Source organism: Microcaecilia unicolor, chromosome 10, assembly GCF_901765095.1.
Source record: "Microcaecilia unicolor chromosome 10, aMicUni1.1, whole genome shotgun sequence".
NCBI lineage: Eukaryota > Metazoa > Chordata > Amphibia > Gymnophiona > Siphonopidae > Microcaecilia > Microcaecilia unicolor.
Window position 1 is genome coordinate 203,695,298 of NC_044040.1, and position 27,497 is coordinate 203,722,794.

At 40.5% G+C, this 27,497-nt stretch overlaps 1 protein-coding gene across 3 annotated transcripts in view; it reads right to left on the minus strand.

Moving 5' to 3' along the window:
- Positions 1–27,497, minus strand: part of PEX5L (peroxisomal biogenesis factor 5 like) — a 123,055-nt gene that overhangs the window by 45,291 nt on the left and 50,267 nt on the right. Inside the window, exons 3-7 of one of the 3 annotated variants that reach the window (XM_030216327.1) lie at positions 19,382–19,546; positions 18,783–18,801; positions 18,340–18,362; positions 5,400–5,520; positions 3,501–3,597 (exon numbers count right to left, since the gene is read on the minus strand). In XM_030216327.1, coding sequence (XP_030072187.1) covers positions 3,501–3,597; positions 5,400–5,520; positions 18,340–18,362; positions 18,783–18,801; positions 19,382–19,546 — 425 coding nt within the window. Of the gene's footprint in view, positions 1–3,500; positions 3,598–5,399; positions 5,521–18,339; positions 18,363–18,782; positions 18,802–19,357; positions 19,547–27,497 lie in introns of all 3 variants that reach the window. The other 2 variants (XM_030216326.1, XM_030216328.1) reach the window with 2 other exon arrangements.

Here is a 27,497-nt window from a genome sequence, read left to right on the forward strand (position 1 = left end):
ACAGCCCTAAGTAGTAAGTAAGCTTTGAAGTTTTAAGCAACTTTTGTTCCTGTTTTGAAGAGGTGAAACCACTGTCTTCAAAGTTCCCTAACAGAGGGGGAAGGGAGAATCATGTGTTAAAGCGATATTGGGAAATAATTGGTGTTCTGTTACTGAAGATATGGAAGAAGTTTGCTGTTGAATCTGTATGTATAAATATTCTAGTTCTAGGGGAAGGACACCCATCACAAAAAAAATCAGGGGGGGGGGGAGGGGGAACATACAAGTGCTCGTCAGGGACGTCCTTTTTGTGAAGGACGTCCATATTAGGCACTTTAGAAGGACGTCCCTGACGAGCACTTTTGGACGGTTTCTTTTTTCCCTTCCGATTCCTTCACAGCAGCCCCAACGAGTGGTGCAGACCTCCCGTTAGGTTTTCCAAGGTGAGGGGATCGGAAAACGGTAGTGCATCTCATTGTAATACGATTTTTATAATTCTAATTTGCTCATCTGCATTCCATTTTTGTTAGCTGCTACCGTGATAGGAAAATGCCCTTTAGAACATGTCCTGGTTTACTACTTGCACGTTAAACTGGCTAGAACCAGTTTAAAACCCACGTTAATGGCTTGTTAAGTTTAGCGCATTTGGCCCTAAGTCTTAGAACACCCAAGTCCCGCCCTTAACATAACCCTGACACGCCCCCTTGAGATTTTAACACACTGCAGACAAACAGCATAGAAAAACGTCTGAAAAATAGATTTCGAAAATACTGACTTGGACGTTTTTGTGAGAAAAACATGCAGATGCTGCTTTATGCCACTTTATAGACGTTTTTTTTTTCTTTCGAAAACGAGCTCCTTTGTAACCTATGGAACTCTGTAAGCCTAAGTGCTTTGAAAATGGGCCCCTTAGGTTCTAACATTTTTTTGCTTTCCAATTGATAGCAATTATCAAGATACCCAAATCCATTAACGTTCTGACATGGTTCTTAACATTTATAAGTTAATGGAACACAGTATATTCAGAAAGGCTCTGCTTTCAGTGCAAGGAACATTTCTGTCAGCTTAAATTCTTCCCAGCACATAATGAACTGTTACAGATGATTACAGACTGCAAGCTCTGAAATGCCATGTGTAAGTCTTATAATTAAAAGGAATAGAGGCCTTTTATGTTAGATATTTTACAATTTCAGCATATAGAGTCCTTTTTATTTTATTTATTTTTTTGTAAATTTAAAACAGTGGAGAGGCTGAGATTACAAAAATCTGAAGGAGTAAACCAGGTACAAAAACATAGTACAGTTTAAAATATGAATATGTGGAAACTTTGTCAAAGTAAATTGTTGATAAATGCGCGTGCCTCGCTTTAGCGAATCTCTTTCTCATTTAAGAAAAATAATTGGACAGGTTAACCTGCAGAAAAACCCTTTTCAAAATTGCACCTCCCCCCCCCCACCAATAGGAACAGATCGTCCCTTCTCAGCATGCATGGGGAGTTTCTTTTCAACTCCCAGCAGGGCCATGGTTTTCTCTCTGATTCTGGCACACACCCTCATAATTATTGCTATTGTTAGGAATTGAAGGGTGGGAGGGGAGGTGGGGGTGAGCGACGTAGGGAGTTAGTGGCTTTGAGGATATTCGCCCTATAGGTATGAGGGCCAGATGCACTAAACCTAACGAGCCAATAACGAGCCATTAATGAGCAAGTTGTAAACCCTGGCATGCACTAAAAGCCATTTTACGACGACGGTAGCAGCTAATGAAAACGGAATGCAGATGAGCAAATTGTGTAGAAACCCTATTGTAATGAGATGCACTAAGCTTTTCCGATTGCCTTAACGCTGGAAACTCTAACGAGAGGTCTGAAAAACCGCTATAAAAAGTAATTCTGTCCCCCGCCACAATAATAAAAACAAAAGTACAGTTGAGGCCGGCCATCAAAAAAAGCCGTCCGTTTTCGCCGTCATTCCGCCCCCGCCGCAAAAATAAAAACAAAAGTGCAGTTGAGGCCGGCCATCGAAAAAAGTCGTCCGTTTTCGCCGTCATTCACCTCCGCAATAATAAAAAACGTCTTTTTTGGCCGTGCTTCCACTCAGCTGAGAGACCTGGAAGTCTCAGAGCCAATCACAGCGCCTTACATCTAACTTGCTAGTGCTTATGATGCTTCCTATTTTCTTCATTTCGATCCGTTTTCCATTTTTAACCATGCTGGCAATTGTTTCACATCCCACCACCTTTTTTGTGGAATACAACTGGTCTGGGCTTCCAAAATTGTATTTTTAAACAACATCAATGCCTGATTTAAATTCTTAGCCTTTGCAATTAACCTTTTAGCTTTGAAAAACCATGTTCTTCATGTTATTATAATTGCCCTTTCGAAAGTCATGTTGCAGCAGATTTCCTTAGTGTCTTCATTCCAGTTTTTTGATCATGTTATGGTCACTGTTGCCAAGCAGACTCAACACCATTACCTCTCATACCAAGTCCTACATTTCACTAAGGTTGAGATCTAAAATAGCTCCCCCTCTTGTTGGTTCCCAAATCAGCTGCTCAACAGTGTCAAAAGCAGCAGATAGATCGAGAAGGATGAGGATAGAAAAGAGACCTTTGGATCTGGCCAGGAACAGGTCACTGGAGACTTACAAGCGCTGTTTCAGTTGAATGAAGAGGGCGAAAGCCAGACTGAAGTGGGTCCAATAAAGGTTTTTTTAAGGAGTGAAGTGACTACGGCATGTTTGAAAGCATCAGGAACAGTCGCAGTGGAAAGTGAAAGATTGAGGATATGACAGATAACAGGGACGACAGTAGGAGACGTAATGCCAATTAGTGCTCATTATTGCTTGTTAAGAGCTGTTATCAACGCTGATTAGCTTGTTAAGCCAATTACAGAATATGCTTGGATTTCGGCGCGGATCTCTAGGCGTGCTATATAGAATCCGGGGGATATTGGCTAACTGGCTATATCGTGCCATATAACCGGCTAGCTGCGAATATTCAGAGCATCACCGGCTAAGTTTGGCGGCCAAATCGGGCTGCCCAAATAGCAGGCCTCTCTTTGGCTGCTATAAACTTAACCAGCTAGCACTGAATATTGACTTGACCGGTTAAGTTTAAGCCGACCACAAAAAATAAAAACGGATTGTCAATGCCGGTCACCGGAAACGGCCCGGCATTAAATTTCCAGGCTCAGTGCTGATTGCAGGACTTGGCCGGCCCGACTCTCACGGGCTAAATATTGGCCGCTTTGTTCATATGAAACTATAGCTCATGTTTTACCGACAGCGGACTTAGTGGGTTTTGGAAATAAGCCCTTCAATTGTTTTGCACGGTGTGATCTCAGTGAGGGTTGATAAATTTGCAACACATGGTAGCGGGAATGTGTCAGAATTTAAACTTTTATTCCCTCACTAATTTGCAGGAAGGGAAAAAAATGACAGTTTTGACTCTTTTACATTTGGGGCAAAAAATGTTTGCATGCCTCTGTTGCTAAAACCTACTCTTCATTCAAGGATTGGACTTACCCTGGTGGCTGGTACTAATTCGAGATCTGAGGCGGATTCAGACTCCAAGGCACTTTTGCTTTTTGTCAACTCAGGCTGTGATCTATTCTCTGCAGACCTGCATAGGGTGCATGTTTAAAAGTTATTTAATGCATTCCAAGAAACCCAAAATATATGATGCACAATTTCAATATAGAACTGATAAATAAGGAGACTCAACTAGAATGATAGTGAGTAAAACTATACTAAGTAATATTAGATAGATAATCTTTAATTATACAGTGATCAAGTAAGGATTCGATTATCCAAGAGATAGGAAGTAATTAAGAGAGATCGAATATGATATAGAAGGATCAAACATCTCGTGGATCGACTGCCTGTATGTTTCTTGGGATCAACATTTAGGTGCATGTAAATGCCCAAAATCTGGTTACTCTGGGGTCCTTTAACTGAGCTGGGGGGAAAAGGTCCCTGAGGTAGCGGCGGCCATTTTTCCTAAGTGCCAGAACCCTTTTTATTGCAGCAGGTAAAATGCCCCCTCCCAAAAAATGGCCACGCAGTAAGATAATCCTTACCGCGTGGCCATGTGGCGGGGAGCACTTACCATCACCCACTGAGGTGGCAGTAAGGGCTCCAGCGGTAACTCAGCAGTAACTGGGTAGCATGCAGCAATGCCCAATTACCGCCAGGTTAGAGCCATGCCACAGAAAAATATTTTTTTCCAGAGCACTGGAAATGGTGTTTGCTCCAGCCGGAACTACCACCAGCAGCCACATTGGGTCTGTATGCGGATTTGCAAGCGGTCAGTCCACATCGGGTTACCGACGCTTCATAAAAGTGCATATTTGACAGGTGGACATACGCACAGGTGGAGTACGGCAACTAGGGGTGAGCATTTATACCAGCTCCATGTTGTATTTGGAGGCGGCCATCTTGGATGCGTGTCTAGGCTAGAAGAGCTGATGTATGAGCAAGTGATTGCATATACTTTGTAATCTAAAGCAAGCTTCAAATAGGAAGTACATGCATGAGAACTGGCCTAAAGCTTTGCACAGTCTTAGTTCCAGTGCAGACTTTGCCGGATTTTCAAAGGGGAAGTTTACATGTCCTTTCGTTTTGAAAATTTCCATAGGAACACTATGCACACACATTTGCATCTGCTATTTGGTTCGCATAATTTTTCCAAGAAAAATTACGTGCATAAGTTTGAATTTTCAAAAGTAGGCACACAATTGCAAACCTCTCCCCAGCCACACCGTATGCATGTATTGTTACCCGCATATTGGACAGGTAATTTTGAAAAGCCCATTTCCATGGGTAAAGCCCAGCTCCATCCAGGAAAATGCATTGAAATTTACCCTTTCTTTGATGATGCTCACTTGTAAACGTAACGAACTAATTATAGAGGAATATTGGTACACTGTTATCCATATAGACATAGCCATGCCTAAAACCCAGGTATTGTAGATTATGGAAGAAATGACATAAAAATGTCACCAGGCACATTTTGCAAGATCTGTATTTGAAAGACTGAGTTGCTTTCTGTAAATACAGTTTTCCACTGCTGGGATGTATTACTATGTGTAATGTAGCCAGTTCAGCTTGCGGGATACAGATTAGTCAAACTGTGATTCTAAAACACATAGGTAGTGTTGGGATTAGAGATGCTCTCGGGTAATGGAAAATACATCTTGAAGACTCTCTTTTCTATGTAGTATAATCTTTTTCAAAGTGATCAGATGACAGAAATATCACATACAGCACATTCCACTCAGTATCCCATAAAGGCAATTTTCTGGTGAAGAATCAACTGCAGCACCACCTCACAAGAGAGTAATTAAATTACAGTCGGAGTTTCAATCAAACAATACAACAAGTGATGTCGATCAGAACTTGAGAAATGTTTTTTTTTTTTTTTACCACAAAAGCTCTTTCGAAGCAGCCTTGGATGAGGATTTTCTTTCCGAAGTCCGATGCCTCTCGTTCTTATCGCCACATAGGTTCGCTTCATCCCATTTTTCCAACTGCGCACGGATATCAACTGAAGAGAAAAACAGAGGACTCTTTGACAAGAAACAATGCAACTTGGAGGAGGTTGTTCGTCATGTAACCGTGTGAAGCAGGGTACCAGTATCTTTGGGCAAAGGATCCCATGAAAACTTTGCATAGGTGAATTTTAATCTGCCATCAATATTATTAGAATTATTATTAACAGATTATTTTTTGCAAGACAATGTATTTTCTGCTGGATTCTGTATAGGTCACCCAAATTTATTTATTTATTGCATTTGTATCCCACATTATCCCACCTCTTTGCAGGCTCAATGTGGCTTACAATATATAGTGGAAAGTGGAAATGAGAGGAGAGTTAATATTAGTGTAACGGAAGTATATTGGGTAATGGAAAGTATGATGAAGATATGATATGGGGCACTGTTAACAATGCTTACTAGATATATGTGGGGTTTTCATATGTTTTAGTCATTGTGGTATGTCTTGTCGAAAAGATGTCAAATTTGGTGCACACCTCAGATCTGCATGTAAACTAATTAGTGTTCTGGAATTTTCTGGCCTTTTCTTTTGGGTCTGCTTATTTCTGTGAGTTTCCACTGATAGCGACAAGACAGGAATTTCTGGCTGACCACAAATTTACAAGACCATTGCCATGACATCCCAACCAATTGTCTTGTTACAAACAAACTGACAAGACCCCCCCCACCCCGTTGTCATGACATCCCAACTATATTTACCGAGCAGAGGTGTGGCAAGGACCCCGATACACCTCTCACAATCTTTAGGTGAACACGCGGGACTTCTGATTGGTGCAGGACAAGAGAGAGGTGGGTGGGACATACAGTCCTATAAAGGTACTAAGCAGACAAAGAGATTCTGAAATAGACCGGCTGACCACAGAAGATTCATATCCTTGCTCAGCAGGAATATTTCCCAGGAAATACAGACAGGGAATATACCTTTTTCTCCTTCTATTATTGTACGGGTGAGAATTATATTTTTGCAGCCGAGAACTTTATAACTTTTGTATTCTTTCATATTTTTCCTCCCTTTTCTTTGTAGCGCTATAAAAATATTAAATAGTAGTAGTAGAAGGTAGTTTATAATTTTTCTGAAAACTTACAGGTACATTTTAGTCCCCCCCAGCGTCGCCGACCCCCCCCCTGCCATTGCCGACTCCCCCGCCGCCACCAACTTTGACCCCCCCTGCTGACGACCCTCTCGACCTCCCTCCTGCCGCTAACCCTCCCCCGCCGTCGCATACCTTTGCTGGCGGGGGACCAGTTATACAAGCTCCTGTTGTAGTAAGTAATAAAGATTCCTTTCTTTCTAGCTATAATCTGGTTTCTTTTACCCCAACCCCCGCCAGCCGAGGTCCTCTTCTTCCTTCGTTCTGTTTCTGAGTCTGACGTCCTGACGTCAGACTCACAGAAACAGAACGAAGCCTTGCGATCTGCAGGGCTTCATTCTGTTTCTGTGAGTCTGACGTCCTGCACGTTGTACATGCAGGACGTCAGACTCAGAAACAGAACGAAGGAAGAAGAAGACCTCGGCTGGCGGGGGTTGAGGTCCCCCACCAGCAAAGGTAGCAGACGGCGACGGTGGGTTGGCGGCGGGAGGGGGGGGTCGAGAGGGTCGTCGGCAGGGGGGTCCAGGGCCAAATCTACAGGGACCCAGGCCCCTGTGGCCCCACGTAGCTACGCCCCTGGTTTTGACACGCGTCCAAAACACGAGATAGAAAATATTTTCTATTTTGTACCGTGTGGCGTTTACCTGGCAGTAATCGGCAGTTTAACCGTGCTGGCTGTTTACCACCCGCTTAGCGTGTGAGACCTTACTGCTAAGTCAATGGGTACCAGTAAGGTCTGAGGTCAAAAAGGGACACGTGCTGGTTTTAATTTTACCGCACATCCAGTTTTGGCCACATAAAAAAAATGCCTTTTTTCCAGGCGTGCTAAAAAAATGACCTGAGTGTGTCCAAAACATGTGCCTACACCAGCACAGGCCACTTTTAGGTGCACCTTAGTAAAAGGGCCCCTCAATTAGGTGCTAACAACCAATTATTGGCATTCAAAGAACGTATTGCATTCGAAATCTGCGCCCTCGTTCACAAAATCATCAATGCTGAAGCCCCGGGATACATGTCAGACCTCATAGATCTCCCAATCAGAAATACAACAAGATCAACACGAACATACCTAAATCTCCACTACCCAAGCTGCAAAGGACTCAAATACAAATCAACCTATGCATCCGGCTTCTCCTATATAAGCACGCAACTATGGAACGCACTACCAAGTGCCGTGAAAACAACATATGGACCACATAAACTTCCGGAAACTACTAAAAACTTACCTGTTCAAAAAGGCATACCCGAACAACCCAACTTAAATGCCTCAACTCTGCAACACAACAAAACCAAAACTCGATTGGACATAAATTACCTCTTCCTCCTTATGATACCTAAATCTGATTGTCATGCACGAACTTTACTCTACCACAACTTCCCTTTGTAATTGTTCATACCGATATTGGCGATCGCCTCTATGGTACTATGTAAGCCACATTGAGCCTGCAAATAGGTGGGAAAATGTGGGGTACAAGTGTTACAAATAAAATAAATAAAATAAACAAGCACTTAATTGGACGTAATTAACAAGTATAACTTACTTCCAATTAAGTAATTAGGAGTTATGCATGGTCTAGTTATGTGCTCCTAAATGTCATAATATGCAATTCCAAATGGGGTGTGGCCATGGGAGGGGTATATGTAGGTCAGGGACGTTCCCAAATATTAGGTGTGATGTTATAGAATATCCACATTCGGGCACCAATATTTACACGAGCCTTTGGTGGGCGTAAGCGTTCGCATCCAAAGTTAGGCACACAGGGCCAGATTCTATATATGGCACCTAAAAGATCCGCTCAGAACTAAGCGTATTTTATAAGAATTAGATGTGGCGTATAGAATACACTGAGTTGGTAATGTAGCGCCTAAATCTACGCACGTCCATTTACGCCAATAAAAACCTGGTGTAAATCCATGCGCGGAGATTTAGGCGCACTGACCCATTTCTGTAATTACACGTGGAAATTTTGGAACACCCATGAAACGCCCATAAATACGCCCCTTTTAAGCTATGCATGTTTATTTTGAACTGCGCGCTTTGCAATTTAGGTGCAGCTCTTTATAGAATACATTTAGCAGTTTCTGTGCATAAATTATAATTATTGCCAGTTAGTGCTCGTTATTGCTTGTTAAGTGCTGTTAAAAACGTTGATTACGCCAATTAAGTTATGCGCATATCTCCAAGTGGAATCTAGGTGCCATATATAGAATCCAGGGGGAAATGTGCATTAAACTAGTATTCTATAAAACATGCTCTGTACAGAGCGCCCTAAGCCACGGTAGGGCTAACGCGTGGGTAGCGTGCACTAAACTGACAGTACCCAGCAGTAATTCTGAATTTGGCGTGCAGTGTTTCCAATGGCAGAAAATTATTTTCTATTCTCTACCGCGGGAGCATTCCCGGCGGTGATTGGCAGCGCGGCCACACTGCCGTGCACTGACTGATTACCGCATGAGTCCTTGCCGCCCAAGTAAATAGGTGGCGGTCAGTGCTCAAGCAGTAAATAGCCACACGCTACTTTTAATATTAGTGAATGGTCATTTACTGTCTTATTTTTAAAAAAGGCCTTTTTACCCCCCGCGGTAAAAAGAAATGGCCCAGCGCGCAAATTTCATGCATCCAAACTAGCACAGGTCACTTTTTACCGCAGCTTAGTAAAAGGGCCCCTTAGTGCGGATCACCCCGATAACTTTGGGGTTCGGTTACTAAAGCTTAGTTCGAGTTATCTGCAGCAGGGCCCATAGGAATAACTCTAAATACCGTGCGTAGATTTACGCACGGTATTTAGAATACTCTTAGGGATAACTGTCTAACATTAATTTTAGGTGCCATATATAGAATCGGGCCCAATATTCCTATGGGCGTATACATGGTTAGCACTTGCTAAAAATGCTAGGGCACCTTAGTAAACAGGGCGCCAGGTTTCCCAAAAATATACATAGCCAGGGCCTCTAGGGATCGTTAATAAAATAATATCTCTGTAGCACGGTCGTATCATTTAAGCGAATGTATAGTAGCACTATAGCAATGATTTGTAGCAGTGCTAGTATTAGAAGTATACCATGTTGTCTACCGGTTGCTTCAACAGTTGATTCTTGGATCCATTTTAGCAAGGGACTCCTAGCAACGGGGCAAAGTTTTCAGCTGGTTTTGGCGAGTGCTACACTGACTTTTATTTGCAGTTGTAAAGTCTGAGTCTGAGGTGAAGCAGATGGGAGTTACAACCACTGGACTAGAGAGAAGAGATCCCTTTAAGAAGATCTGGGCAAGGACTAGATGGAGGGTTTGGTCTACCCCTCTTGAAGATCTGCTGAGCCTCTTGATCTCTATTTACCACCTTGCAATTTGTCGGTTCCTGCCAATTATTCACACCACGTTTGCAGTTTGCAAATTAGAAGCGAAGTAATTAGAATTCTGCGATGATGGTCTATTTGCATTCTGAATACCTGTGCTTGCTCTCTGGTAAACAAGCTCCCCCTCTCCCCCCCCCCCCCAACCATTTTAACGCTCTTCAGCCACTTTGCATCTAAAATATACAATCAATCAAAATATAATGCATTTTGCAAAGCTGATCAAGAATTGTGAGCTCAAGTAGTTCATTACAGCTACAGCAACTTACAGCTTCTCCCTGTTTAATATTAATAAGGTTTAGAAACAAGATTAAACCAATGATGTCCTTATGACCTTTCAGCTCTTAACTTTTCCTTTACTTATTAGTCAGGTTATATTGCCTGTAGACCTCAAGAAAGCAGTCTTCTTGAACAGATAAATGGTCCATGTACATAGGCGGTCGGTGGCCCAACTGTTTGGGGAGGCTAAAGGGGGCGGGGTTAGGGGTGGGGCCAGGGGTGGAGCTTAAATCCATAATTGTCTGATAACACACAGAAAAAAAAATAAATAAAAATAAAAGTCACAATTAATACCTTTTATTAAATTTAGATATTAGATATGTATCATATGTCAAAGAATAAAGTGGTTGCTCAAAGCATATTCTAAGCACAATCGCTCAACTGCAAAACACTATGCACAACTTTGTGCAAAAACACACTCAGAACCTTACTGTACCATAAATATTACACTGGGCAGAACCTAATACACCAATATACCACCACCCATAAGGAAAATGCAGACCATCAACAATATGAAACAAGGGATCATAATATCACAATTCTCATGTAGAGCCACAAAACACCCTAATTCATGTTTAATGTGGAATAAAATGCCATAAATAAGTAAATAAACATAAACTTTTAATGTTGAGCACCTGATTCTCAAAGTGGACATATTCCAAACACTATAATGAAAATAAAATGATCTTTTCTACCTTTGTTGTCTGGTTGTCCGATTCTGCTGCTATCTGTTCTCAGTGCAGGTCAGGAAGTCATCCTCGTTAAATATCTCTCTGGCAACCCAGCCAACCGCCCCCCCCCCCCCCCGCTCTCCCAGCAGTAAGGTAAACAAACCATAAACCAATTTCTACAATTGGTTACACAAGGCTAGAGGGCTTTCACTGCAGCTCCTGCTGTGAGGATGGAGGTAAATCAACAATTTAAACCTCTCAGAGCACAGCAGGGGAGGCTTAGCCTGTCCAAGCCTCTTATACTGGGCGCCTATGTCCGTGTATCAGAAAGCTATCTGCCTAAACCAGTGGATGCTGCATTAGATCAAGTGTTCCAGATGCGACTATGTTGGATGTAATATAATTTGTCATTTGCTATATTCCTTGGCAGGAGGGGAATTAAGATCTTTACCAAAAGAACTACGGTCAATCCCTCTTGGCAGGTGCAATCTGAGCACACGTTGTCTGAGTTATAGCTCCTCAGAATACTGGAAGAAAATGTACAGAGCCTGGAGGAATTGCGTCCATGGTCTGATTGGCACAGCATGTCTTCTTTCAGGCTGGAGAGCCCACAATGGAAGAGTATTGTTTGCTGCTGTTTTGTGATGGATGTATGTGTGTGCATGTTGTGGCTCTATGTGCATGTATTTATATGTGTGTTGTGGCTGAATGTGCGTGAAAAGCATGTCCATGTTAACTTGTACTACATACTTACTGTACATGACTGAGTGTAATCAAAAAGCCTGATTTTGTATAGCTGTCTAGGCAGGAACTGGGATGTCAAGTTCAGAACACAGAAATTCACTGAGTATTTTACAAAACGTTAGCTGATTATAGAGTCTTTTGTAAAATACGTATAAGGAGCTGGGAAATAAATACCTAGTGCCAGTGGGAACAGCCATTTTAGTAAGTACTTAAGTATTGCCACACTAGGACAGACCAAAGGTCCATCAAGCCCAGCATCCTGTCTACAACAGTGGCCAATCCAGGTCACAAATACCTGGCACGATCCCAAAAAAAGTTCAAAACATTTTATGCTGCTTATCCCAGAAATAAGCAGTACATTTCCCCAAGTCAATTTAATAATGGTCCATGGACTTTTTCTTTAGGAAGCTGTCCAGACCTTTTTTAAACCCCACTAAGCTAACTGCCTTTACCACATTCTCTGGCAATGAATTCAAGAGTTTAATTACACGTTGAGTGAAGAAATATTTTCTTCGATTCGTTTTAAATTTACTACATTGTAGCTTCATCGCATGCCCCCTAGTCCTAGTATTTTTGGAAAAAGTAAACAAACGATTCACGTCTACCCATTCCACTCCACTCAATATTTTATAGACCTCTATCATATCTCCCCTCAGCTGTCTTTTCTCCAAGCTGAAAAGCACTAGCCGCTTCAGCTTTACCTCATGTCCAATAAAAGAGTAGCATTACTTGGGTTTTGAACGTACCCATTTTTTAACCTGTGCATGTAAATGCTGACAATGAGATATGTAAGTGCTGAATTGTACAAAATTGGATATCTAAGAAGACCCAATTAAGGCATCACGTGATGATACTTGTAGAGCACATAGGGAAAGACATAGGTGGGGGAGGCAGTGCGCTGTTTTGAGTAGTAGGAAGCCCTGCTGGAACTTTGATGACTTTACCATTGAGTTGGTTGATTAACTATCATTGATAAGTACATAAGTACATAAGCACCGCCATACTGGGAAAAGACCAAGGGTCCATCAAGCCCACCATCCTGTCTCCGACAGTGGCCAATCCAGGCTTTGAGAACCAGGCAACCTCCCCCCCCCCAAAAAAAACAACAACAAACAAACAAAAAAAACGTAATTCTTAATAATGTTCAATGGACTTTTCCCTCAGGAATCTGTCCAAACCCCCTTTAAATTCCGTAAGGCCAGCTGCTGTCACTACATTCTCCGGTAACGAGTTCCAGAGTCCAACTACACGCTGAGTAAAGAAAAACTTTCTCCTGTTTGTTTTAAATCTACCATATTCTAGCTTGATCTTGTGTCCCCTGGTTTTGTTGTTGTTTGAAAGTGTAAACAAACGCTTCACATCTGTCTGCTCTACTCCGCTCATTATCTTGTAGACTTCTATCATATCACCCCTCAGCCGCCTTTTCTCCAAGCTGAAGAGTCCTAACCTTCTCAGCCTTTCCTCATAGGGAAGTCGTTCCATTCCCTTTATCATTTTTGTCGTCCTTCTCTGCACTTCCTCTAATTCCTTTATATCTTTTTTGAGATGCAGCGACCAGAATTGCTCTAATCGCTGTTGAGACCAATATCAATTGGTTTGCTCTATCTCAAGCTGTGCTACAACTTACTGTGTTGCGATGTATCACTCTGATGCAGATTGAGGGTGAAATGTGGCCACAAGCGGTATTTTAATAATGACCTCTATCTATTTATGACTTTTTCTAGTCATACTTGTGGTTCTTGCTTGTGCATTTCTGTGTTACCAAGCCTCCGTATACTCCTCTAGACGATACGTTTGACTCAGACAAGGGGAAACCAGGTCTCACTTGAGCCATATGAGTCAAATGTATAACTTATCCATAGAGCACAAACATTTGAGGTCTTACACATATACATAGAAGCCCTGATATCTGGATAGTCTATGTATGTTTATATATAGGGGGTAATTCTCTATAGGTTGCCTAAAGCAGTACTTCTCAACCCATTTCTTGAGGCACACTTAGTCCCATCAGGTTTTCAGGATATCCACAATGAATATGTATGAGATAGATTTATATACCAAGGAGACAGTGCGTGCAAATCTATCTCATGCATATTCATTGTACATATCCTGAAAACCTGATGGGACTAAGGCTGCCTCAAGGACTGAGTTGAGAAGCACTGGTCTAAAGTTAGGTGCCGGATGCTCCATGCTAAGCACGGATTCTATAATGGCAATTGTGTGTGCACAAGCACTTACACATTCTATTAGATTTATTTATTTATTTGTGGCATATATTATATATATTAATTAATAGTAGAAATTCAACTCACTATTACCACAAGAACGACTCCTAATGTGCACATAAGTGCCAGACATGCCCCTCCCAGGTCCACTCCACCTTGAAGTCGCACCCTATATTAATTAGTGCAAATTAGCAACAATTAGCTAAAGCGGCTAGGGCTCTTCAGCTTGGAGAAAAGGCGGCTGAGGGGAGATATGATAGAGGTCTATAAAATAATGAGTGGCGTTGAACGGGTAGATGTGAAGCGTCTGTTCACACTTTCCAAAAATACTAGGACTAGGGGGCATGCGATGAAGCTATAATGTAGTAAATTTAAAACGAATCATAGAAAATGTTTCTTCACTCAACGTGTAATTAAACTCTGGAATTCATTGCCAGAGAATGTGGTAAAGGTGGTTAGCTTAGCGGAGTTTTAAAAAGGTTTGGACAGCTTCCTAAAGGAAAAGTCCATAGACCATTATTAAATGGACTTGGGGAAAATCCACTATTTCTGGGATAAGCAGTAGAAAACGTTTTGTACTTTTTTGGGATCTTGCCAGGTATTGTGACCTGGATTGGCCACTGTTGGAAACAGGATGCTGGGCTCGATGGAGCTTTGGTCTTTCCCAGTATGGCAATACTTATGTACTTATGTAATTATACGAAGGCAAAAAAGGAGGTAAAAAATCCTCACGACACCGTGAAGATGAAACAAAAAAGTGAGGAGAATGGATGAGGATACCAACTGTTTTTGCACAATGGCCTGCTTCAGGGGTCTTTATAACCTAAATTAAACAATAAAATATATTAAAAAAGATATATTGATTTAACAAATATTTAATGAACATAAATATAAAAGACTAACATTATCTAAAATAGTAGCATGGATTGTACAAACTTGTGAATTATCTTTGACTCGTTCAAATAATAACATGTTTAAATATATATAAAGTTAAAAAGGTTATAATGAATTGTACAATATTATTATAAAAAATATTGCCATGAAACTTATGTTATAAAACCACATAATTAATATTTTTGACAATACATGATTGCATGAAATGTTTCTAATTGATCAAATTAACATAAAATTACAATTGAAATTGTATAATTAAACATTATATGTTTTAATTAATGCTTAAATTGTGTCTAATTGTACAAATGAACAATGTATAAGTGTAAATGAAATGAACAATGTATAAATGTGAATAAAAAATTAATTAACAATGTATAAGTGTGAATAAAAAATTTTTTTGTGAATAAAAAATTTTTTTTTTTTTTTTTAAAGATTAAACAATGTATAAGTGTGAATAAAAAATTCATTTAATTGAAAATGATATGCTTCCAAAATGAATTTTTGTTGCTAAATTGTGTCATGAATATGATAAAATATTTTAAAATGAATAAATAGATTGTAAGATACCTTGAATGATGTAGTTTAGAATGTTTGTTCCAAGGGAAATAACAGGAAACAAATCTCTCTGGTCTAAAATGATGAAAGGATAATAATGAAGCAAATGAATAACTGAGAACAAGTATCTCTGGTGTGTGTATATGTCTTAAGGATGAATAAAATAAAAAAAATAAAAAAAATAATAAAAAGATAAGAAAAAATAAAAAATAAGAAATTATATATTTTTTTATTTTTTATTTTTTATTATAGTCACAAACATCTTAAAGGGCTGAAATGTGGAACAATACTTATATGTAGCGAAGAATGAACCTAATTAAGCTAAACTTAAAATTGAAAAATCTCAAATGAACAGTGATTGATGTGGTTAATGATAGGATCTAAATATACTAAGATGTCTGTGTATTAATTGAAAATTCTATTATTCATTAATTGATTTTATTTTTATTTTTAAATTTATATTTTAAATGGACCATATAAAGAACTTACCTCCTCTCTTCAAAAATAATATATATGAGATATATATATATTTTTAAAAACGAGCATCTAAATACTGAAAAAAAGATGGAAAGAGTAAATGATTAAAAAATGAAAAGGGGAAGAAGCTGATAATGAAATAAAATTGATAAAATAAAATAAAATAAAAAAAAAAAAAACGTAAATATGGTAATTGAATTGAAAAATTTTTTTTAAAAGCCATAATTAAATATGTATTAAATTATCTATTATGGTGTTTATTAATGATATATTATATATATATGTGCATTAAAAACGCTAGAATAATGCCATAACGTAGATTTAATCTCTACTATTGTGTCGTTTTTGTATTTGCAAACATTCCACACCAAATTGTATTTCAGCTGATTACCTTACGTCTGCAAACCAAGGATTCAGAATATATGAGTTAAGTTAGGCTTCACTGGAAAAAAAAATTTTTGTGATATAATTGTATGAATACTATGTCTTTGAAAATAATATTCTGATATGACAATGAGTTATTACCTGTTTTAAAAGAGTTGTATATATGGCAGTTTTATCTCTAAAAATGCCACAACAATTCCTAGTCTTAATGTTTACCTCCTCTCCTAAGAGTTATGTACAAATTGTGAAAATGCTGAAAAATGGCGGTGGTTACAGCGTTTCTTTAAATGGATAAACTAAAGGAAATGACGTTTTGCAAAAATGAGGGAAAAGGTTAACGTGTGTTTCAATTACAATCAATTATTGAATTGAAAAGTGTGTTCCAGCTAAGAATTGCTTAATCTCATTTATTTTAATGGCTATATGATTAGAGTGTTGAACAAAAACGATTATGTATAAGGAAGAAAACGTGGGAACATTATAATGTTGTTAATAGACTAAATGAGAATGTGTTAGAAACTAATTTAGAGTATTGACTTGGTTAAATTTTGAAATAAATAATAATGAATTCCATGAACAGATGGTGTCAAGTCATTTGAGATAACGTTATGAATAAAGAACAGGATTATGATGAGTGACCTACATAAATCTTCTGAATGAAGATAAGAATTTATAAAAGGACTACTAACTTGGATTGATGTTATGGAAATAAAGTTAATCTGCATTGAAATCTATAACCAAATAAAGTAAAATACGTGCCTTGACCAATGGATGTGTTTAATTTATGAATGATGTAAAAATAATTTAAAATTTGAAATAAAAATAACTGCAATGAATTGTTACCTATTTTAAAAGAATTATATGTGTGGCAGTTTGATCTCTAAAAATGCCTAAACAATTCCAAGTCTTGATGCTTACCTCCTCTCCTATGAGTTATCGGCAAATTGCAAAAATGCTGAAAGATGGCAGTGGTTACAGCGTTTCTTTAAATAGGTAAACTAAAGGAAATGACGTTTTTCAAAAATGGGAGGGAAAAGGTTAACGTGTGTTTCAATTACAATCAATTAATGAATTGAAAAGTGTGATTCAGCTGAGAATTGCTTAATCTCATTTATTTTGGTAGCTATATAAATAGAGTGCTGAACAAGAACGGTTGTGTATAATGAAGAGGAACGAGGGATCATTGTGATATTGTTAATAAGCTTAATGAAATTGTATTAGAAACTAATTTAGAGTATTAACTTGGTCTAATTGTGAAATGAGTAATAATGAGTTTCATAAGCAAATGGTTTCAAGTCATTTGAAATAACGACGTTATAAGTAAAGGTCAGAATTATAATACATTTGAATAATTTAGAGAATGCAATTTAAATTGAAAAAAATGAAAGAAATAATTATAACATTTGGCATGGAAATATGAAAATAGATGAAAATAAATTGTTTTAATAGGTGATTAAAATTGATTTATATATACTAAAAAACTTAAACAATGGGCTTATCTACCTTGCATATAATGAATATATATGCCATATGTAAACTGATTGAATAAAGAATGTCGGGTCGCTGTTTATGCACATGTAATTTTTTAAGTGAATTTTTTAAGTGAATAAATATAAAACAGTTGGTATCCTCATCCATTCTCCTCACTTTTTTGTTTCATCTTATGTAATTATAGCCACTAATTGGTTGTTAATGCCTATTAGCATCTAATTGCGCAATTAAGTTGCATGCACAACTGACCTTATGCTGTAACTTTGCACGCTAAGCATCAGGTTGGGCTCACAAACGTATAGAATGAGAGGTATAATTTATAGTCATCTATACAGCAGCACTAGCTATATGTAGAGTGCTGCTGAACAGAGGAATAGTTTGAAATGTCTAGATTAGACAGTTTCATCTATTTCAAAGATGTTTTACTGAAAACTGACTGGAGATCGATCAATCAATCTATCTATCTTATATGAAAGTATCAGTTTGCAGTATTTAATATAACTTTTACATCACCACTGAGAGCAATACTTCTGTGGAGTTGTATATTCTATCTATCTATCTATCTATCTATCTATCTATCTATCTATCTATCTATCTATCTATCTATGGGGGTCTTTTACTAAAGCCTAGCTCGTTATCTGCAGCACGGTCCATTTTATTTGTATGGGCCCTGCTGTAGATAACTCAAGCTAAGGTTTAGTAAAAGACCCCTTAAGTTTATATTACATAACGCCACTAACGTATGGTTTTCAATGGTGATCTGAGATCTATTGTTCTTGCCACAGGTAGTGAACAGATTTTACATCTGCATGCATGCATGCTGTGCAGTGCCGTCTGCATACAGTATCTCTGGGTACGTTTGTAGTACATAGTGGCAGCTGTGGGCGGTCTGTAGTGCTGGCTGTCTCTTATTAAAGCTTCTCGTGAGCCGCCACGGGAACCTGCTCTTTTCAAGTAGGCAGTTCATTGGTTGCGTAACTTCACATTTTCTCACACATACTGGACAGAAAGCATAGTTTGGGCTCAGGGGTGTAGCCAGACTTTGGCGGGAGGGGGGTCCAGAGCCCAAGGTGAGGGGGCACATTTTAACCCCTCCAGTGCCGCCGACCCTCCCGCCATTGCCGACTTTGCCCCCCCTGCCGCCGACCCCCCCCCACACCACTTACGACTTTGCCCCCCCCTGCCGCCGATCCCCCACACCATTGCCGACTTTGCCCCCCCCCTGCCACCGACCCTCTCAACCCCCCTCCCGCCGCCAACCCGCCGTCGCCTACCTTTGCTAGTGGGGGACCCCAACCCCCGCCAGCCGAGGTCCTCTTCTTCTCGCAAAAGACTTCCTTCTGTTTCAGACATCAGACTCAAAGAACAAAGACTTGCAGATCAGGCTTTGTTCTGTGAGTCTGACATCCTGCACGTAGGATGTCAGAAACAGAAGGAAGCCTTTTGCGAGAAGAAGAGGACCTCGGCTGGCGGGGGTTGGGGTCTCCCGCCGGCAAAGGCAGGTGACAGCAGGTTGGCGGTGGGGGGGGGGGTCGGGCGGCTCGTTGGCAGGGGGTTCAGGGCCAAATCTACGGGGGCCCAGGCCCCCCTGGCCCCACGTAGCTACGCCACTGTTCGGGTTACAGGTCTATAGGAAGAAACATGAAAAACGACCTTAGCTCTTACTTAAATCTAACGACGATGTCCCACTTTTCTCAGCATCTACTTTCATGAGATCAGGAGCGTCAGTCTTCTTTTTATGTGATGGGCCCTTCGAGCCCTCACCTCTGGATGCAGCTTCCAACTTCTTGGCTTTGCTGTGGGATGATGGGATAGGTTCACTCAGGTCCAGGAGGTCTAAACCAGTGGATAATACTGTCAGAGGCACAAAATGACAAAAGTTCAACCAGGTGAGAAAGGACAGTATAACTATATTTAACTTCTAGCTTCCTGGCTATTATGATGCGAGCACACCCTGAATATTGTGTGCAATTGTGGTCACTGCATTTCAAAAAAGATACAGTGGAATTAGAAAAAGTACAGAGAAGGGCAACGAAAATGATAAAGAGGATGGGACGACTTCCCTGTGAAGAAAGGCTAAAGCGGCTAGGTCTCTTCAGCTTGGAGAAAAGATGGCTGAGGGGAGTTATGATAGAAGTTTATAAAATAATGAGTGGAGTGGAATGGGTAGACGTGACTCATTTGTTTATTCTTTCTGAAAATACTAGGACTAGGGGGCATGCAATGAAGCTACAAAGTAGTAAATTTAAAATGAATCAGAGAAAATATTTCTTTACTCAATGTGTAATAATGTGGTAAAAGCAGTTAGCTTAGCAGGGTTTAAAAAAAAGGTTTGGATACCTTCCTAAAAGAAAAGTCCATAAGTCGTTCTTTTAAAATCCTGCTTATTGACACTGCAAACAAAGTACAATTTGACATTCTTCAAGGAATAACAAAACCACGTTTGAAAAGGCAAAATCAAGACGTACAGAATATCAGCTTAGTGTCAGTACAATCTTTTTCAAATTTCCCCCCTCCCTAAATCGCTTGACCTTACTACCCTCCCCCAGTCCATAAGTCATTATTAAAATGGACTTGGGGAACATCCACTGCTTATTTCTAGGATAAAAACAAAAAACTATATGGCTTGACTTGCTCCTATTGTAAACGTAGGCTACTAAAAAATATATAAATTGAGGAGGAAGTCACTGAGAATACTTGCAGTTAACAACCACCTGGTTGTTAACTGCAAGTATTCTCAGTGACTTCCTCCTCAATTTATGTATTTCTAGGATAAGCAGCATAAAAGTTATTGCACTCTTTTGGGATCTTGCCAGGTACTTGTGACCTGGATTGGCCACTGTTGGGAAACAGGATGCTGGGCTTGATGGACCTTTGGTCTGTCCCAGTATGGCAATACTTATGTGCTTATGCTGCTATTTGAGATTCTGAATGGAATCTTGCTAATCTTTGGGGTTCTGCATGGAATGTTGCTGCTATTTGAAAATCTGAATGGAATGTTGCTACTCTTTGGGGTTCTACATGGAATGTTGCTATTGTTTAGGTTTCTGCCAGGTACTTGTGACCTGGATTGGCCACAGTTGGAAACAGGATGCTGGGCTCGATGGACCTTTGGTCTTTCCCAGTATGGCAACACTTTTGTACTTATGTACTTGGGATTCTGCATGGAATCTTGTTATTCTTTAGAATTCTAGAATCTTGCTACTCTTTGGGGTTCTACATGGAATGTTGCTATTGTTTAGGTTTCTGCCAGGTACTTGTGACCTGGATTGGCCACTGTTGGAAACAGGATGCTGGGCTTGATGGACCTTCAGTCTGTCCCAGTATGGCAATACGTATGTACTTATGTCTTCCTGAACAATTCTTTATTCCATCTGGCAGTTTCCTTCTGCTGTTTCATACTTTCGGCTAAAGTGGTGTGATAGCTGTGTTAGCCCACTTTAATAAATAGAAATAAAACAAATCAAAAGAAAAGAAAGTAAGATGCTACTTTTTTATTGGACTAACTTAGGGCCCCTTTTACTAAGCCGTGTAAGCGCCTATGCACGCCCAACGCACGCCAAAATGGACTTACCACCCGACTACCGTGTGGCTCTTGCAGTAATTTCATTTTTGGCATGCGTCAGCTACGCGCGTCTGAAAAATATTTTTTATTTTTAAGGTGTGTGTAGCGGACGCACGTAGGTCATTACCGCCCAAATTCTTTAATGCTAAGTCTATGGCTGGCGGTAAGGTCTGAGACCCAAAATGGAAGCATGGCAATTTTGATTTTGCCGCACGTCCATTTTTTTGAGGGGGAAGGGGGAACTAGAGGCCTTTTTTACAGGCACGCTGAAAAATAATTCTGCGTGCGCCCAAAACCCGCGCCTACACTACCGCAGGCCATTTGTTACCACGGTTTAGTAAAAGGACACCTTAACACATTTTTTGATGAGCTTTCGAAGGTAACCCTCCTTCTTCAGGAATTCAGAAATGAGCAAATGATGACATATTTCAGAATATATCTGTGAAACATAAAAGCATTCCATTGATAGTCTCATGGGGTGGGTAGGGGGTACGAAACAGGGAGAGATGGATGGGTGATCAGAGGGTGAGAAAGCAGTATCATTTTATGGTTTATAATGTGATAGGAAGTCCCATCTGGTGGGTGCCAGAATATTTCATCATTTTGTGTTCCCGGATGGTTTTTAAATTTCCTTTTAGTATTCTCACCATAAAGTCATTAGTGCAGAGCTCTGGTTTGGCAAAATTCTGTCCTACAGAGGTGTCACCCTGGTTAGCACTATAGTTTCTCATGTGTAGGTTCAATCTCGTCTTAAGCATTTGACCTGTCACTCCAACACAGCATCCTTTATCATCTTTTTTGCATTGAATAATATACCCTACATTTGAAGAACAGCAAGTGTAAGATCCCCGTATGCTGAATGATTTTCCCATGTGAGTGGCTGTGGGGTCCTGTGATATGTGTTGGCACAGTTTGCATCTTGATATCTTGCAGGGACGTGTGCCATTATCATTCTCGGTTTCTATTGGGAGTTTTGTTTTCACTAATTTTTTTTTTGTTTCAGATTTGGCGGTTGTCGGAAGGCCAGCATAGGTGGAACTGGGAATGCCTTTTTTCTGTCTCGCTGCACCCTACGCCTGGAATAGACTTCCTGAGCCCCTACGTCTTGCCCCATCCTTGGCCACCTTTAAATCTAGACTGAAAGCCCACCTCTTTAACATTGCTTTTGACTCGTAACCACTTGTAACCACTCGCCTCCACCTACCCTCCTCTCCTCCTTCCTGTACACATTAATTGATTTGATTTGCTTACTTTATTTTTTGTCTATTAGATTGTAAGCTCTTTGAGCAGGGACTGTCTTTCTTCTATGTTTGTGCACGCTTTGTAGCGCTATAAAAATGCTAAATAGTAGTAGTAGTAGTATTGGCTGTAGGTCTTTTATGATTCTTCTCAGTTTTTCTAGCTCTGGATTGTACGTCACTACAGAGGACACTCTCTCTGTGATTTTCTTTTGTTTCTACTGCAGGAAGTTTTCTCTGGGCATTTTAAGGGAACAGGCAATCTTGGAGATTATTTTGGGGTTCTATCATAAGTACATAAGTAGTGCCATACTGGGAAAGACCAAAGGTCCATCTAGCCCAGCATCCTGTCACCGACAGTGGCCAATCCAGGTCAAGGGCACCTGGCACGCTCCCCAAACGTAAAAACATTCCAGACAAGTTATACCTAAAAATGAGGAATTTTTCCAAGTCCATTTAATAGCGGTCTATGGACTTGTCCTTTAGGAATCTATCTAACCCCTTTTTAAACTCCGTCAAGCTAACCGCCCGTACCACGTTCTCCGGCAATGAATTCCAGAGTCTAATTACACGTTGGGTGAAGAAAAATTTTCTCCGATTCGTTTTAAATTTACCACACTGTAGCTTCAACTCATGCCCTCTAGTCCTAGTATTTTTGGATAGCGTGAACAGTCGCTTCACATCCACCCGATCCATTCCACTCATTATTTTATACACTTCTATCATATCTCCCCTCAGCCGTCTCTTCTCCAAGCTGAAAAGCCCTAGCCTTCTCAGCCTCTCTTCATAGGAAAGTCGTCCCATCCCCACTATCATTTTCGTCGCCCTTTTTGTATGAAGTATTCAGTCAGGGTTTTGAGGTGTTTATCTCTGTCTTTAGGGTCAGAACAGATGGCAGTTGTATCTTGTGGCTTGGTTGTGTATAATGGATTTTTTTTTTGTATGTGAAGGGTGGAAGCTAGGATTGCAGAGGTAGCTGCATCTATCAGTCAGTTTCCTGTATATAGATGTTTTTATATAGCCATTGTTGATAGAGACTGTCGTGACTAGAAAGTTGGCTTTTTCTGTGGAGTAATCAATTTTGAATTTGATTGAGGGATGGTATGCATTGAAAGAAGTGTAAAATTGTTTAAGAGTCTCTTCTCCCTCAGTCCAAATCATAAAAATGTCATAACATTTTAAGGGTTTAGTTTCAGCTCAATTTGATGCAAGGCTGGCATCTTGCATTATGAGTCTTTATTCACTCCATCCCCCCTATTATTAATATCCCCACCAAGGAACCTAATCTGATCATTGTAGCAACAGTCTGTGCCAGGACTTTTTCCATGGCCTTACAATCATGGCTACTAGGGAGGGGGAGCCACATTTTTCTTGGCTCCCCTGCACTTCAGGGGCTGCTTCAGCAGAATGTATAGAACTGCACCCTCCTACTGCATCACCTCCACTGCCCATGGCACATATCACCTCCTGGGGGTGCAGGCTGTCGGCTCCGCCAGTTCCCTGCCCTGGAACAGGAAGTAATGTCAGAGGGAGCAGGGAACCGGCAGAGCCGACAGCTGTGAGACTGCTCCCTGCATCCCCTTGCAGTGTGCCCCGCTCTTAGTATGCCACTGAGTCACTTTTGTCACTGTTCGTTTTAGCCTCCGCTACCTGCTCTGAGATGGCACTCCACACACTCACCACCCTTTCCTGCCATTGCTCCTGAATCGAATCCCTTTAAGTCTCGTATCATGAGCACTTGTAGAATCTGCCATTGAAAAGATGGTCTTCTTGTGTATTATTAATACCTTGAATGCAATTAGATGATGGAATCTTTAATTCCTGGAGTGCAGAATGATAAATGTCTTTTCACAAGAGCAAATGCACATCCAAAAATAGACTGCTTCTAAAGTTTAAAGGAGGCTTAATAGCATGGAATGAAAACAGTCCTTGCAACATGATCAGAAGCAGCTATGCACTTACAAAAACCTTGTTAGACAGAGGAGAGTGGAAGACTCAAGAGAGGGATAGATGGCAGACCATGGGGAGGGGAGACCAATGCCCGAATGCATGTGAGGGGGGAGAATGGGAAAGTTGTTCTCTCAGTCAGGAAGGCTCCGCAGCCTCGTTTTGCTTCTCCACAGTGGGGACCCTGCACACACGAGGCTGCGCTGTGACAGACAGAGGGCGACAGTGTCTCTCTCATTGAGGAGAAGCTGCAGGGATAGCAAAGTCTGGTTGACAGGTGCAGGATCCAGGTGCCGCTCTGTCACTAGAGGCCGGCCCGGGTGGAAGGATGACTAGAGTGGCAGCGGACTGCTGAGACCTGAATGCACGTGAGCAGGGGTTCTTGATGTGTGAGAGTCTGCGGTAGGTGGTCACTGAGAGACTGGGTACACTCCCATAAGAAACCCGAAGGAACTACACCCATCCCTGCAAACCCCAATCCTGTGTAGCAGCTGATAGTTTGTTTTGGAAGTACCAAGATGGTGGCTGCAGGGGACATTGGCTTCAACTTTTTGACATCATTAAACTTCCTTGAGTGGTACAATACGCAGGCAGGGATCAGGAGAGGCAACGCTGGTGTCAGGTGATGCTGGACTTAGGGTGAGGGGTCAGAGACAAAAAAAAAGGCGATGCTTTGCTACGGGTGGGAACTGGGAAGATAAGACAAACTAAGGTTCTGCCGTGTCTTGATAACAGAGACCTCTAGTGGCTCTACAAAAGTAGTGCATTATGTTCTTTTTATCAATGGACTTTCCTCACTAGTGATATAATAATGGGCAAACTCATTTCAACTGAAACTGAACACTGACAAAACACACTGCCTCGTCCTCTCATCTCAACACAATACGTACAAACCCACAACCATAAACTCCCCAGACCACACCTTCCCTACCTCAGATAGCCTGAAAGGGGCAGAAAGAGGCCTTTGATATAAGAAGAAATCAAGAGGTTGCCACTGATCCAGAGAAAGACTGCGAGAATACAGAGGACTAGCTTGGTGGTGGTGCCAAATGGAAACAGATGAGTACAGTAAGTAACTCCCACCAAAAGCAAAACGTATGACAGCAGTGGGGAAAATAATACAATTTCATTTACAAGATAATGTTCATTGTTCATAGAAGTTATGGAAACTCAATAAAAATCAAAGTTGAGAAAAAAAAGACACCAATTTGTTTCACTGCTTTTCTGGCAGCAAAAATGTGATTAAATTGCCATTTCTGAGATGTGCTCCCTTGGCAATATCAGAAAGATGTCATGTCCCCTGACAAAGTTCGTAAGTATGAAACTTCAGTTGGAAAGCTAAGTCAATGAAGTTCATCAGAATATGATGATACATATGGTGCTTATTTTAGAACACTGTTTGGGTTTTAGACATCCATAAACCATTATTTAGATGTCTATATTGCATGGATGTTTTACAAAGTTGAGACATGAATGACCAAAATTGAACAAGGTGGCATGATCTGAGTGTATTTTGGGCGGGACTAGAGTAGGCCCAAAATATAGACATCTGTTTCCAGTTTCAGAAAGGGAATGGATGTCTATGTCCAAAAAGATGGACATAGACTGGGACGTCCTAACTGGGACGTCTAGATAAGAACATAAGAACATAAGGATAGCCATACTGGGTCAGACCAAAGGTCCATCTAAGCCAGTATCCTGCTTCCAACAGTGGCCAATCCAGGTCACAAGTACCTGCAGAACCCAATTAGTAGCATCATTCCATGCTACCTATCCCAGGGCAAGCAGTGACTTCCCCTATGTCCATCTCAATAACAGATTATGGGCTTTTCCTCCAGGAACTTGTCCAAACCTTTTTTAAACCCAGATATGCTAACCACTATTGCCACACCCTCTGGCAATGAGTTCCAGAGCTTAACTACTCTTGAGTGAAAAAATATTTTCTCCTGAATGAGCAATGCTCCACTGGAGAGATTAAGAGAGGTCATCCCCTTAATCCCTCAGTGGTTGATGTCCCCCCAAAAGTAAAACTGGTAAGGGATACTGGATCTTTGGTAGCTTCAGGAAAAATGGACATTCAGGGTTCTAAAATGGCTCACATATATGTTTATGTTCTCACACATAAATCTCAATATTGCCATTTCATTTCATGGATGTTCAGGTGTCCATGTACCTGTTTTGCCTCATTGTCATTTTAGACATGCATTTTTTCTAAAATGGAGGTCCATGCTATATGTAACCAGCACATGAACGTCCATTTCTCCATGTATTTCAGTAGAGAGGTGTGGTAGCCGTGTTAGTCCACTCTTAAAGGTTATCAATAGAAATCAAACAAAATAAAACATGGAAAAGAAAATAAGATGATACCTTTTTTATTGGACATAACTTAATACATTTCTTGATTAGCTTTCGAAGGTTGCCCTTCTTCGTCAGAATAGGATCTATCAACCAATCCTGTTTTAAAATACTTGCGAAACTTCAAATGACTCAAATTCAACATCTAATTTCCAACTGAGTGTCTTTTCTAAAATGCCGCTCTAAACTTTGGAACAGCCCTTATCAATCTTTCTGTGGTCATGGTTCCAATTATGCAACCATAGAAAGTACCAACGGAAACATGGAGCAAATGCTCCATCTAAATTTAAGTGTGGAACCCCCTTATTCTGTAATTGCACGCGTAACTGGAAACCATGCCCATGCTCCACTCCGAAACCCATGACCCTCCCATATCCATGCCCCTTTTTCTGGGGTGTGTGAAACAATTTAGTCATAGATCATGCACGAACATGTTAATTGATTTCAATTAGCTTCAATAATTGCTTGTTAAAAACTCCATTTGCACTAATTGGCTAGTTAGTCAATTAAATTGAGTGTGCAAATTTGGGCTCACGCCCAGTTTGCATGTGCAATTTTTGGTGACTTTAATGGAATTAGGAGGGCGGCGCCTAACTCTGGTCGCAAGCATTTACTACCTGCCAAAGGCTTGTGTTAATGCTTGCGCAAATACAAGTTTTCTATAACATGGCGCCTAATTTCAGGGAATGTCCCTGCCCCG